The sequence below is a fragment of the Eretmochelys imbricata genome, chromosome 12 (assembly GCF_965152235.1).
Source record: "Eretmochelys imbricata isolate rEreImb1 chromosome 12, rEreImb1.hap1, whole genome shotgun sequence".
NCBI classification, from domain to species: Eukaryota; Metazoa; Chordata; order Testudines; family Cheloniidae; genus Eretmochelys; species Eretmochelys imbricata.
The window spans coordinates 19,550,244-19,562,930 of NC_135583.1; the positions used below are offsets into that span (position 1 = coordinate 19,550,244).

Sequence of the window (12,687 nt, forward strand, 5' to 3'; positions counted from 1 at the left end):
TCAAACAGTTTCTTGCTGGAGTCTGGATTTGAAGTTTTTTTGTTGAAGAATTGCAACTTTCATGTCTGTAGTCACATGACCAGAGAGATTGAAGTGTTCTCTGACTGGTTTATGAATGTTATAATTCTTGACATTTGATTTATGTCCATTTATTCTTTTATGTAGCGACTGTCCAGTTTGACCAATGTACATGGCAGAAGGGCATTGCTGGCACATGATGGCATATATTACATTGGTGGATGTGCAGGTGAACGAGCCTCTGATAGTGTGGCTGATGTTATTAGGTCCTGTGATGGTGTCCCCTGAATATATATGTGGGCACAGTTGGCAACGGGCCACTTCCTGGACACTACAGTGCTAATAAACGATGGTCACATAAACACCACCCTATACCGAAAACCTACTGACCGCTATTCCTATCTACATGCCTCCAGCTTTCACCCTGACCACACCACACGATCCATCGTCTATAGCCAAGCTCTGCGATACAACCACATTTGCTCCAACCCCTCAGACAGAGACAAACACCTACAAGATCTCTATCAAGCATTCTTACAATTACAATACCCACCTGCGGAAGTGAAGAAACAGATTGATAGAGCCAGAAGAGTTCCCAGAAGTCACCTACTACAGGACAGGCCCAACAAAGAAAATAACAGAACTCCACTAGGTGTCACCTTCAGCCCCCAACTAAAACCCCTCCAATGCATTATTAAGGATCTACAACCTATCCTGAAGGATGACCCAACACTCTCACAAATCCTGGGAGACAGGCCAGTCCTTTCCTACAGACAGCCCCCCAACCTGAAGCAAATACTCACCAGCAACCACATACCACACAACAGAACCACTAACCCAGGAACCTATCCTTGCAACAAAGCCCGTTGCCAACTGTGCCCACATATGTATTCAGGGGACACCATCACAGGGCTTAATAACATCAGCCACACTATCAGAGGCTCGTTCACCTGCACATCCACCAATGTGATATATGCCATCATGTGCCAGCAATGCCCCTCTGCCATGTACATTGGTCAAACTGGACAGTCTCTACGTAAAAAGAATAAATGGACACAAATCAGATGTCAAGAATTATAACATTCATAAACCAGTCGGAGAACACTTCAATCTCTCTGGTCACACGATTACAGACATGAAAGTTGCAATTCTTCAACAAAAATACTTCAAATCCAGACTCCAGCAAGAAACTGTTGAATTGGAATTCATTTGCAAATTGGATACAATTAACTTAGGCTTGAATAGAGACTGGGAGTGGCTAAGTCATTATGCAAGGTAACCTATTTCCCCTTGTTTTTTCCTAACACCCCCCCCCCCCCCGATGTTCTTGTTAAACCCTGGATTTGTGCTGGAAATGGCCCACCTTGATTATCGTACACATTGTAAGGAGAGTGGTCACTTTAGATAAGCTATTGCCAGCAGGAGAGTGGGGTGGGGGGAGGTATTTTTTCATGCTTTGTGTGTATAAAAGATCTTCTACACTTTCCACAGTATGCATCCGATGAAGTGAGCTGTAGCTCATGAAAGCTTATGCTCAAATAAATTGGTTAGTCTCTAAGGTGCCACAAGTACTCCTTTTCTTTTTGTAAAAATGAGTCCAGCTTGGAATGAGGTGAATAAGGGTATGTCCCTATAGCTGTAAAATTATGCTGAACACCTATTTTAATGCAGCAACACACATTTTGGTATCCCTTCTTTCCTGTTTAGAAATACTACTAACTTGTACATAGATGTAGCTGCAGCCTCTCCCATGCGCCTCAATCTATGAGTGCCTTCGCTTCTGAAGGAAGCCCCTCCATAGAAACTTGTATTCTACTCATCATCCTTGATGCAAAATCCCTCTCCTGCAGTGGAGGGAGCAGAGATGCACAGCTGGAGGTCACTTGAGGTTGTTCTCTAGGCAAGTTGTGTTGTAATGTGTTTTGGAAACACATGTATTTTGCTGTCCGAAGTGATCATCACAGAACAGGATAGGATGGACTACCTGTAAGTTCCTAGTTGCATAGGCTATATCATGTCATGGAGAAAACCACATCTCTGTGTGTGGAACTTGAATTCCTAACAGGGAAAAGAGAACTGTTCATTTGTGTATTACATGTAATGACATAATCCTAAAGTACCTTCTGGTGGGGCAAAGATAAAAATCTTTTGTACCACTTGAGCTCTCAAGTTTTCTTTTAAAAGCAAACTCATGAGAGGATATTTCCCATCTCTCACAAAAGTAGATCACCTGTCTGCTACCTGCAAAACAGCTGATGGCTGGAAAAGAATGGACATCATAATTCGGAGTGTGGCAAATGCAGCCAAAACCATGTGTTCCTTTGGGAGGGTGACTTGGCGGTGAGGTGGTGTCACTCAGTCATAGAGCTCTCTATGACTATCTCCTCTCTGTAATGACTGCCTCTCAGATATGTGAAGGTAAAATTTCCAGGGGTTCATTCCGAAGCCTGTAAGTTACACTGTATTGGCATAGTTATTTCTGTTGAAAAAACCACGCCACTGACCAATATAGCTATGCTTTCATCAACACAGCTAACTTTGGTCAGGGGGGTAGCATTCCTACATAAAAAGAAAAACCCCTTCTGTCGGAGTAGGCTGCCATCTATGCTTATAGGTTTATAGACTTTAAGGTCACAAGGAACCGTTATGATCATTTAGCTTGACCTGAACATTGTAGGCCACAGACCCTTAACCCCTCCACCCCTTATAATAGACCCCTAACTTCTGACTTAGTTACTGAAGTCCTCAAATCATGATTTAAAGACTTCAAGTTACAGAGAATCCACAATTTACACTAGTTTAAACCTGCAAGTCCAGTGTTCCCCATGCTGTGGGAGCAGTGAACCCCCCCGGGGTGTTTGACAGTCTGACCTGGGGAAAAATTCCTTCCTGACCCAAATATGGCAGTTAGACCAGGGGTAGGCAACCTATGGCATGCGTGCCAAAGGCGGCATGCGAGCTGATTTTCAGTGGCACACACTGCTTGGGTCCTGGCAACTGGTTCGGGGGGCTCTGCATTTTAATTTAATTTTAAGTGAAACTTCTTAAACGTTTTAAAAATCTTATTTACTTTACATACAACAATAGTTTAGTTGTCTATTAAAGACTTATAGAAAGAGACCTTCTAAAAACGTTAAAATGTATCACTGGCACGCGAAACCTTAAATTAGAGTGAATAAATGAAGACTCAGCACACCACTTCTGAAAGGTTGCCGACCCCTGAGTTAGACCCTGAACACGTGGGCAAGACCCTCCAGCCAGAAGCCTGGGAAAGGATTCTATGTAGTAACTTAGAGCCCTCCCCATCTTGTGTCCCATCACCAGCCATTGGAATTATTTGTTACTAGCAGTTGCAGGTTGGCTACATGCCATTGTAGGCAGTCTCATCATACCATTCCCTCCATAAAATTACCAAGCTCAGTTTTGAAGCCATTAGGTTTTTTTGCCCCCACTATTCCATTTGGAAGGCTGTTCAAGAACTTCACTTCTCTGGTGGTTAGAAACCTTTGTCTAATTTCAAGCCTAAACTTGTTCATGGCCAGTTAATATTAATACGTTCTTGTTTCCACATAGGCACTTTACTTAAATAACTCCTTTCCCTTCCTGGTATTTAGCCCTCTGATGTATTTATAGAGAGCAATCATATCTCCCCTCAGACTTTTTTCAGTCAGGCTAAACAAGCCACACTCTTTGGGTCTACTCTCATAAGGTAAGTTTTTCATTCCTAATAGCCCTTCTCTGCTGTTCCAGCTTGAGTTTATTGGGCTATACCGACCTATCTGTGCCTGTGTAGTTTCAGGAGCTTAGACGTACCCTAGGTGAAGGACAATGATAAATAACTCTGAAGTGTAGAACTGGGATTAGTCTTGCAGAAGCCCAGCAGACGTTTCATAGTCAAAATGGTAGGAATGCAACTTTTAGAAGAACAAACCATAAATAGTTACACTTGAGTCAATTTTTTTCCTTGTCTATCTCTCTTTCCTTAGCCGACAACACAGCAATCTCCTCAAGATGAACAGGAAAAGCTCCTGGATGAAGCCATTCAGGCTGTAAAGGTCCAGTCTTTCCAGATGAAACGATGCTTGGTAAGAAATATTTTTGTGTGTGTGTTTTGTTTTGTTTTTTTAAAAATAGTGGAATGTAATTTCTTGAAGCTGGAAGGAACTCTTTCTCTCCTACCCAATGAGCTGCAGTTTGATGCATTGGATTCAGTTGGAAGCATGATAAACTTTACAATCTGCTTTGAGCATACAAGCATTGACTGACTCTCTTGTTGTGGGGAAACCCAGCACACTATGAAGGTTGGCAGCAAAGCTCTCATATCCAATGGAAATGACACTTCCAGCAATGGGTGAAACTGGAGCACTTCTTTTAGTGCCACTGCTTGCTGAAATAAATGGAAGGAATATTTTTTTCATTTCATAGGCCAGAAGTTTTACTGACTTAGTTTCCCTCAGCAAAATGTAAAAATGTCCGAGTAGCTGCTATTCCATGCAGCAAGTGAGGGAATAAGTATTCTCAGGTGGAAATCTGCAAGTGCCTAAAAGCTCTTTAGATTATCTTCACAAAGGTTTTATTGTTGCCCTTTCCTTTTTTGTGAAACTAAGTAGTCCATAACATGGTAAGAACACATCCTGCTTGTCCCTTACTTTCAGTATGTTGAGTGTGTATTTCTGCACAGTGCTTTTCCATGTCTCTTTCCTCCAGTCAAGCTGCAGAATTTTGCTGAATTTATTTTCAGCAGGGCAGTCCTCTACATGCTGCTGTGCAGGAGTACTATTCCTATAGCATATACTGGGGACCTTCCAAGGGCTGCAGTTGTGGCATTAGTTAGGCTATGTCTACACTACCGTGGTAAGTCGACCTAAGCTATGCAACTCCAGCTACATGAATAACTTAACTGGAGTTGATGTAGCTTAGGTCGACTTACTGTGGGTCCACACTATGCTGGGTTGATGGGAGACACTCTCCCATCGACTTACTGTACCCTTCTTGTTCGGGGTAGATACCAGGTTCGACTGGAAAGCGATCTGCTGCCAGTTTGGCGTGTCTTCACTAGACCTGCTAAATTGACCCTAGTGCATTGCTCCCTGGAGCGTTGGTCCGTGGGGTAGTGTAGACGTAGCCTTAATGGATTGTACTGTGATGCAAAGCACTAATGAGTGACATTGCACTGAGATCTGCCTTCATCTCTTTTCCTCTGCTGGATGAAACTTGAAGAGACAGTTGGAGGGAAGATGAGAGGCGCATAAACAGTAGGAAGCCTAGCATATGTGAGGAGCTTGGCTTTATCTCCAAAAGAATGAATAAAACTTAAAGCTGAATTTAAAATGAGTTTGAGAAGCTTTGAGTCTATGAAAGCTTATAGTGGTCCTTGGCCAACTGCTGTCTTGTGCTTGCAGCCAAAGAGGATGAAACAGGAGCACCAACAGAATTATGAATTTCCTCTGTTCATATCTTGATGTGTTGGCATCTCCAAAACAACCCGCAGAGAAATTGCAACTATACTTTCCATCTGTGTTACTGAAAGGAGAACTTGTCCCACTATTTAAAGACATTTTGAAATCCCATGCTCCTAAATTCTGTAGACCTAAGACTTAATCCCTAGCCACCCAGTAGTCTGTTTTATATTCATACAAAGAAGCATGCAGGTTCATGGTCCAGATAATTATATGGAACTCTCTAAATATACCTCCTTGTTCTCGACGATCTAATAAAACACTACTCCCCCGCCTCCCCCCCTCCACACACACATTAAAAATAGCAGTGTTTTTATGGAGATGGACATGGGAATCTAATCCAAATTCTTGCAGAGTTTTCCACTAATAATGTGAGTTACCCTGTATCTTTATCTGTTAGGGCATAGTGCTGTGCTTCATCACTAGACTGAGCTGGAAAGCAGACTTGGGTCTAGAACTTTAATGAGTTGTAAAGATGTCTTGTTTTGGTTTCCAGGGTGGGATTGTGTGTGTTGGGGAGAGGAGGGGCGAGGGTTGCCACACTAGTGTAAATAATAAGCTGTTTCTCCAGTGTTTCATGTACTAGCCCACAGGTATACTATATCCCCATATCAAAAGACACTCAAAACAAAACTTACATCTTTTTTTTTTTTTTTTTTTTGTTAAACACTCACTACTTCTCTGTCTAGATGGTGAACAAGTTACTTAAAATTGGATTTGAAGTAGATTGTTTTTCAGTTTTGGCTTTTTGGGTTTGTTTGGGGGTTTTTTGCATTTTTACCCATTTAGTTTTCCAACACTGTTTTTAACATGTTAGAAAGCTAACTTGCTTCACAACTCAAATTGCAGTTGTCTAGGCTGGGGAACGACAAGTGAACACTGCTAATGTTTGTTCTTACACTCAATCTTTAGGACAAAAACAAGCTTATGGATGCTCTGAAACATGCCTCCAACATGCTTGGTGAACTGCGGACTTCTATGCTATCTCCAAAGAGCTATTATGAACTCTGTATCTTTTGAATGGTTGATGGGAGAATATTTGAGGTACTGTGCACTGCAATCTGTGTAGTTGTGTGCCTAGGAGTAACATGATATCCCTTTGGTCTCTTCCTTGTAAAATCATTTTTTTTCCTAACATTGCTTTATTCAGTTTTCTTTATCTCTGCTGGAACTGTTGTCTATCCAGATAAGCTGAAGAAGGAAACACACCAGCTCACTGTGAAAAAGATTGTACTATACAACAAGAATGAACAAAGTAGTCCGTAATCACTTCAGAACTCTGTGGGCCTGATCTCTTAGAAAATTCTGTATGGCATTATTAAAAACTACAGAGTGTGGTGAGCAAGGAGTTAGAACTATGGACACCTAGATTTTGCCTAGAAAATTAGGTGGTCTCTTTATAGTCAATACAACGGTCTTGCCTACACCAAAAGCACATGCTGCAGGCATTAGCTTCCTTTTTTTTGGCCCCTGTGTGGTTTAGCTTTTTCTTTCTAAAAGCTGGGAGACTACTACATTTACTTCTCTTTGATGTGTTATATCAATTGAGGGAACATTTAGTAACTTTTCACGCAGCAAATATGCTGTTGACATGCAGAGAAGCGAGGTGTTACTTCCCCACTCTATACTCTTCCAGCCTTAATTTTTTATATATGCTGCTAAGGATCGGGATATCCCTCTGTGAAAGCCATGACCTTCTGCACCACTCTTTATTTTGCCTAGTCCTATGTGCCTTTGCTTCCACCCTCTACTGCAGTATCCTTGCCCTCAATACTTTCCCACTCCTCTGCATGCTGAACACCTTTCTCCTTCAAATATTTCAACTTGTAAATTCAATCTTTCAGTAGTGATGTCCTGTGAGAAACCGTTTCAGCTCCCTGTGCTGGACTCCTACTGTTTCTGTTAGCTTCAGATTGTAAGCTCCTTGGGCAGTATCTTCCTCTTGGTACTGTTAAGTAAATGGGTATGCATATCTGTTGTAGTGATATTAACGTTTAATCCTTAACCATAAGAGAAAAGATATGGCTATTTCTGATGAGCTACACTATTTGGAGGTATATCTGACAGATGAATTTGCCAAGGGAAGGAAAGTGGCAGATCTTTATGAACTAGTACAGTATGCTGGAAATATTATCCCAAGACTGTAAGTAAATGAGCACTGACAAAACTTTCTTAAATAATGAATGCTATTTTTCTAAAACTTCTTGCTCAGGGAAAATTCTTGCCTTGGATTTTGTGTTGTCTCCTGCTTCAGAGCAGGATTTCAAAGTACTCTAAAGAAAATCTCTATCTGATAACACAGGAGCCCCCTGATTGTTTTGAGATATTTAAGCCCCAAATGCAGCTTTTGTAACTAGTAGTTGGATTCTCCCACTCAAGTACTTTGTTTTATTAGCAATTTAGTGAAATAAAGTTAAAAACAAATTGTTTCACTGACTCTAATTTTTAATATAAATCAGCTGTTAGAAACTTACATTTTTTATTTAACTGCTTCTTCAAATATCTTGTACTGATCTTAGTAAGCCTAATTGACATAAGTGCCAAATCTTAGCTGGTGTAAATTGATTGCACACAGCTGAGGATCTGGCCCTATATTTGTAAAGATAAGTGGGAGGTCTCTTTTTCCAATTGCTTATGTTCAGTTGTTGGCACAGGGAATAGAAAAAACACTTTATAATATCACATTTAATATAATATTAAATATTCCTGTAGTTTATACATTCTTTTTTTAAAAAACAGAACTGTGGCATGTCTCTATCTTCATTTTAGTAGTATCTTTAGTATCTCTTAGTAAGATTCACTAAAGAAGATGAAACAAAAATTCAGCTTATCCAATGATACAATAACTGAACTCAGATACAGTACACTTGAGACTACTGAAAAGTCTTAATTTCATTAATTGCCCTAAATACATAGTGTTCCTTATCCTCTTGTTGATTTAGCTTCCGATCCTGCAAGTGGTATTGTGTGAGTGGACCCCTGTGCTCATGCTGAGTAGTCAGGGATACTCGGCAAATACAGAAGTTTTCCTAAGAGGAGTTGCTTGTAGGGTTAGGTTAACTAGTTCTGCAAGGTATTGAGCAGTGTCAATTCCCTTCTAAAACCATAGTCCCATAATTAATTTTTTTTAAAAACCGTCCCGATTTTTAGTTTTGTCCCGCATCCCAACTGATATTTGTCCCGATATTGCAGCTTTGGCCACTTTGGCGGTTGGTTTTTTTTTTTTTGCTTCCCCCATGTGTTCCGATATTTTGTCCCTTTCATCTGGTCACCCTAAATTTGATGGGAGTGTGCTCTCCCATTGATTTAGTGTCTTCACCAGACTTGCTAAATCGACACTCACTTCATTGATTGGAGCAGTGCCAATCTATCAATAAGTGTAGACATGCCCTAAGTTTCCCTTTCTGTAAATGGGAAAAATAATTCTTGCCCAGCAGGCAAAAGGGGTGTGCATTGTAGGCACTGATTAGTTAACATCTGTACAATGCTTTGAATATATACAGTACTGTAATAGGGCCAAGTATTTGTTGTTACTACCCACACTTAAATAAACTTCTTTGCACACCCACTCCAAAATCTGTGCCCCACACTTCACATACACACTTCATTTAATTCTTTCTCATCCTTTCTAAGTATCTTGTGAGATGAGAGGGGTAGACCTGCCTTTGACCAGGTTACTATATTGTATTCATGTATCAATACAAGTTTTCTCAATAATACTTAATCCACCATTTTAATCAGAATTTCTTCAACTGTTTTTTTTCCCCTAGCTATCTGCTGATAACAGTAGGTGTTGTCTATGTCAAGTCCTTTCCTCAGTCCAGAAAAGATATCCTGAAAGATTTGGTGGAAATGTGCCGTGGTGTCCAGCATCCTCTAAGAGGCTTGTTTCTTCGAAACTACCTTCTTCAGTGTACCAGGAATATTTTACCAGATGAAGGCGAACAGACAGAGTAAGAGAAATATGATGCAAGCTCAGAATGGCTTCATCCTTAAACGAAGAATACATTAATAGTGTTTATTCTCTATGATCTTGTAAGACTTGAAATAGGTGCATATTTTAAATAGAATTTATTTTTTGTAATTGTTCTCTGGATAGACAATGAAAGTCCAGTCTCTAGTGAAGACCTGATGGATTAATTCCTGGCAGGTGACCTTAAGACATGCTTTGTATGCTTAGGCAAAAAAACCCTTAAGTATAGCTTTAAAATGGCCTCACTGGTCAAAACGACATATCCTCATTTTCCTCCTTCCCCCATGCACCCAGAAATATTCATAGAACTTGGCCAATAACTAATTTATTGGCTTTAAGGTTGGGATGTAAGCTTTTTGTGTTTTCTCTTACTGTAAAAAGTAGGATTCAAGATAAAATGGGCTCTAGTCTTCACAATGTAGACTTATAAACTCTCTACTGTAGAGAACATTTAATGTTTCAAATACATCTCTGGTCTGCAAAATGTTTTCTAGCCTTTGTGGATGGGGACAGTGTGCTAAAAAACTATTCTTTATGCTACTGACCCTGTCCACACCATTTTTTTTCTAACGTGGTTCAAGTGCTCATGTAGATTGGGTCTATTGTATCTGTACTTGATTGGTTGTAGATTTCTCTTTTGTCATGTTCTCCTAAAACTAAAATTCCTCTTGATCTCACTTTAAAGTTCTTTCCCCTTTCAAGGGGAAAGTGGAACATGCATCTTTTGTAAACACGTGCGCAACCCTCCCCCTCCCCCAGGATAGAAGCCAAAACATTCTTATTTTTAACCACTGACCTGATTTCAGCGAAGAAACCACCGGTGACATCAGTGATTCCATGGATTTTGTGCTGCTGAACTTTGCTGAGATGAACAAACTCTGGGTGCGAATGCAACACCAAGGACACAGTCGAGATAGAGAAAAGAGGGAGCGGGAAAGGCAGGAACTGAGAATCCTAGTGGGAACAAACTTGGTTCGCCTTAGTCAATTGGAAGGTGTTAATGTGGAGAGATATAAACAGGTGAGCTTTCTTTCATCTAACACTTAACTGTATCCATATTTACCAGATGAATGAAACATGAATCAAGAGTTCCATTGTCTATGAAAGCTATTAGTTTCACAAAAATCAATATAATATTTGGCGCTTTTGTAGCGCTGTTTATTTGAAGCTCTCAGAACATTAATGAAATCTCATAATGCTCTAGGAGGTAAGTAAATCTACCTACAGGTAGGTTAATATGAGGTGCAACAAGACAAAGTGATATATGCACAAGATTACACAGAACTGGCCATTCGACTCTGAGGTCCTGCCTCCCAGTCCCCCAATCTGTGTACTGGGAAATACTAGTTCCCTTTATAAGCATACATGCAATGCATGTGTACAGGGAAAGGAGCCAAAAAGATGAACAAAATGATACCTTTCAAAGCATTCAAGCAATTGACTACATTCCTGTTCAAAATAGTAGACCTCAAAAAAAAAGTGTCAATACTAGAGAATGCAGATGATCCAAAAATGAGAATGTCCAGATAGCTCAGGGGACATTTCAGAAGTAATAGATGAGAAATGCTTTGTAAACCATGACAAATGCCACTGAAGACAATTACATTTAATTAAAATGGGAGAGATTTATATAAATGGACACCGGTATGTTTGTAATCTGCCCAGTGAGTGAGGGTGAGAAAGCAAGCGAGCGTGTGCATGTGCCTCAATTTGAAAAATTTAATTTTATGTTTTCAGTAAGAATGGACATTAAATTCTTCTCATTACTATTTCAGTGTCAGTGTACAGCCGTGATTTATATGTTGATATCTAGTGAGAGATAATCTGACTATTGCTGTAAAACTCTAAAGTTTGTACATGCGTAGGCAGACTGAAACTTTATAACATTTTAAAAATCTGATTCAGGATTTGTATAGCCTGAGGAAGTCAATGGGGGGGAAAAATATTGCAACATCTTCCTTCCTTTACAGATTGTTTTGCCTGGAATATTGGAGCAAGTAGTAAACTGCAGGGATGCTCTAGCTCAGGAGTATCTCATGGAATGTATTATTCAGGTAAGCTGCAGAAAGGAGCAAAAGTAGCATGAACATTCACTTGATGTTTGTTTAAAATAAATGTAAAGTGTGTGGGTGTATTGCAGTGTGGTGGGTCTTTTTTTTTCTTTGTGGGAGGTGGAGGGGTGGGGGCTAAGCAGTTGACCTGTTTTTACTTAAAAAAACAAACAACAAAACACTAAACTGACTGCTGAATTTCCTTAGGTTTTTGTTTATTGGCCCATATAATTGACTCTGGGAAGTAGTACTTTTTTGTGTGTGTAATATATATACACACACACACTCACTCACTCACTCACTCTTATATATACTTTTTGTACTAGCTGTCAAAATATTCATCTTGGTCCACTGGCTAAATCTGCATGTTGCTTCTTGAGCATCAGGCCACTTAATTTTCCTCATTCCAGTCCCTTCTTATTCTTAACAGGGCCATAGTTGCTGTCACTCCTTTCTCATAGGTGATGGAACAGTTTTTGTTTGGGGTTCTGGGAGTATCATGTACTGTTTTGAGCCCTGTTCCCATATGCTGCCCTCTCAGTCTCCTGGTACTAGCACCATGCTTTGACACTCTGCAGCTTGTGGGGAAAACTGGAGGTGTGACTCTCGAAGCTGCAGCTAATGTATCCCATTTCCTCTCCTTTGTGTTTTTTGTTATGGAAGTTTGTAAGTTCTTCAAGGCAGGTGTCTGCATTACAAATGATTGATGGTAACAGCTTTGCTCGTGTGCTTTGAGACCTATGCAGTCTTCATCTGCTTCATTTCATGTCCAGTCCACTTCTGCTTCGCATTTTGCCTGTTGCCCTGAAGTGACACCAAGACTTCTCTTGCATAGTGTGAAGTGCAGTTATCCTGCAGTTATTTTCTTTAAATTAGTAGCAATTTTATCATGTTACTTCTCCAGAGAGATGAATAACTAAAGGTGTATACTGCTGTGAAGGCTGGTAATTCTTGATATGAATTTTAGGTTTTCCCAGACGAATTTCATCTCCAGACCCTTAACCCTTTTCTCCGAGCCTGTGCAGAATTACACCAAAATGTGAATGTGAAAAACATTATCATCGCTTTAATTGACAGGTGAGTATGAGGAAGGATTTAGCTGGAATAAATATTGACTAAATAGAATTTACAGTACTAAATAGCTTCAGCACAAACAGTTGAGGATCTACTGGTTTTTTATTTCTTT

The 12,687-nt window shown here is 40.1% G+C and overlaps 1 protein-coding gene across 1 annotated transcript in view; it reads left to right on the forward strand.

The window, feature by feature from the left end:
- The window catches only part of VPS35 (VPS35 retromer complex component), a 43,481-nt gene that overhangs the window by 13,829 nt on the left and 16,965 nt on the right, over positions 1–12,687 (forward strand). Inside the window, exons 2-8 of the mRNA XM_077830864.1 lie at positions 4,005–4,103; positions 6,390–6,486; positions 7,497–7,620; positions 9,248–9,430; positions 10,257–10,470; positions 11,421–11,504; positions 12,469–12,578. Of these exons, the coding sequence (XP_077686990.1) occupies positions 4,005–4,103; positions 6,390–6,486; positions 7,497–7,620; positions 9,248–9,430; positions 10,257–10,470; positions 11,421–11,504; positions 12,469–12,578 (911 nt within the window). The remainder of the gene's footprint in view (positions 1–4,004; positions 4,104–6,389; positions 6,487–7,496; positions 7,621–9,247; positions 9,431–10,256; positions 10,471–11,420; positions 11,505–12,468; positions 12,579–12,687) is intronic.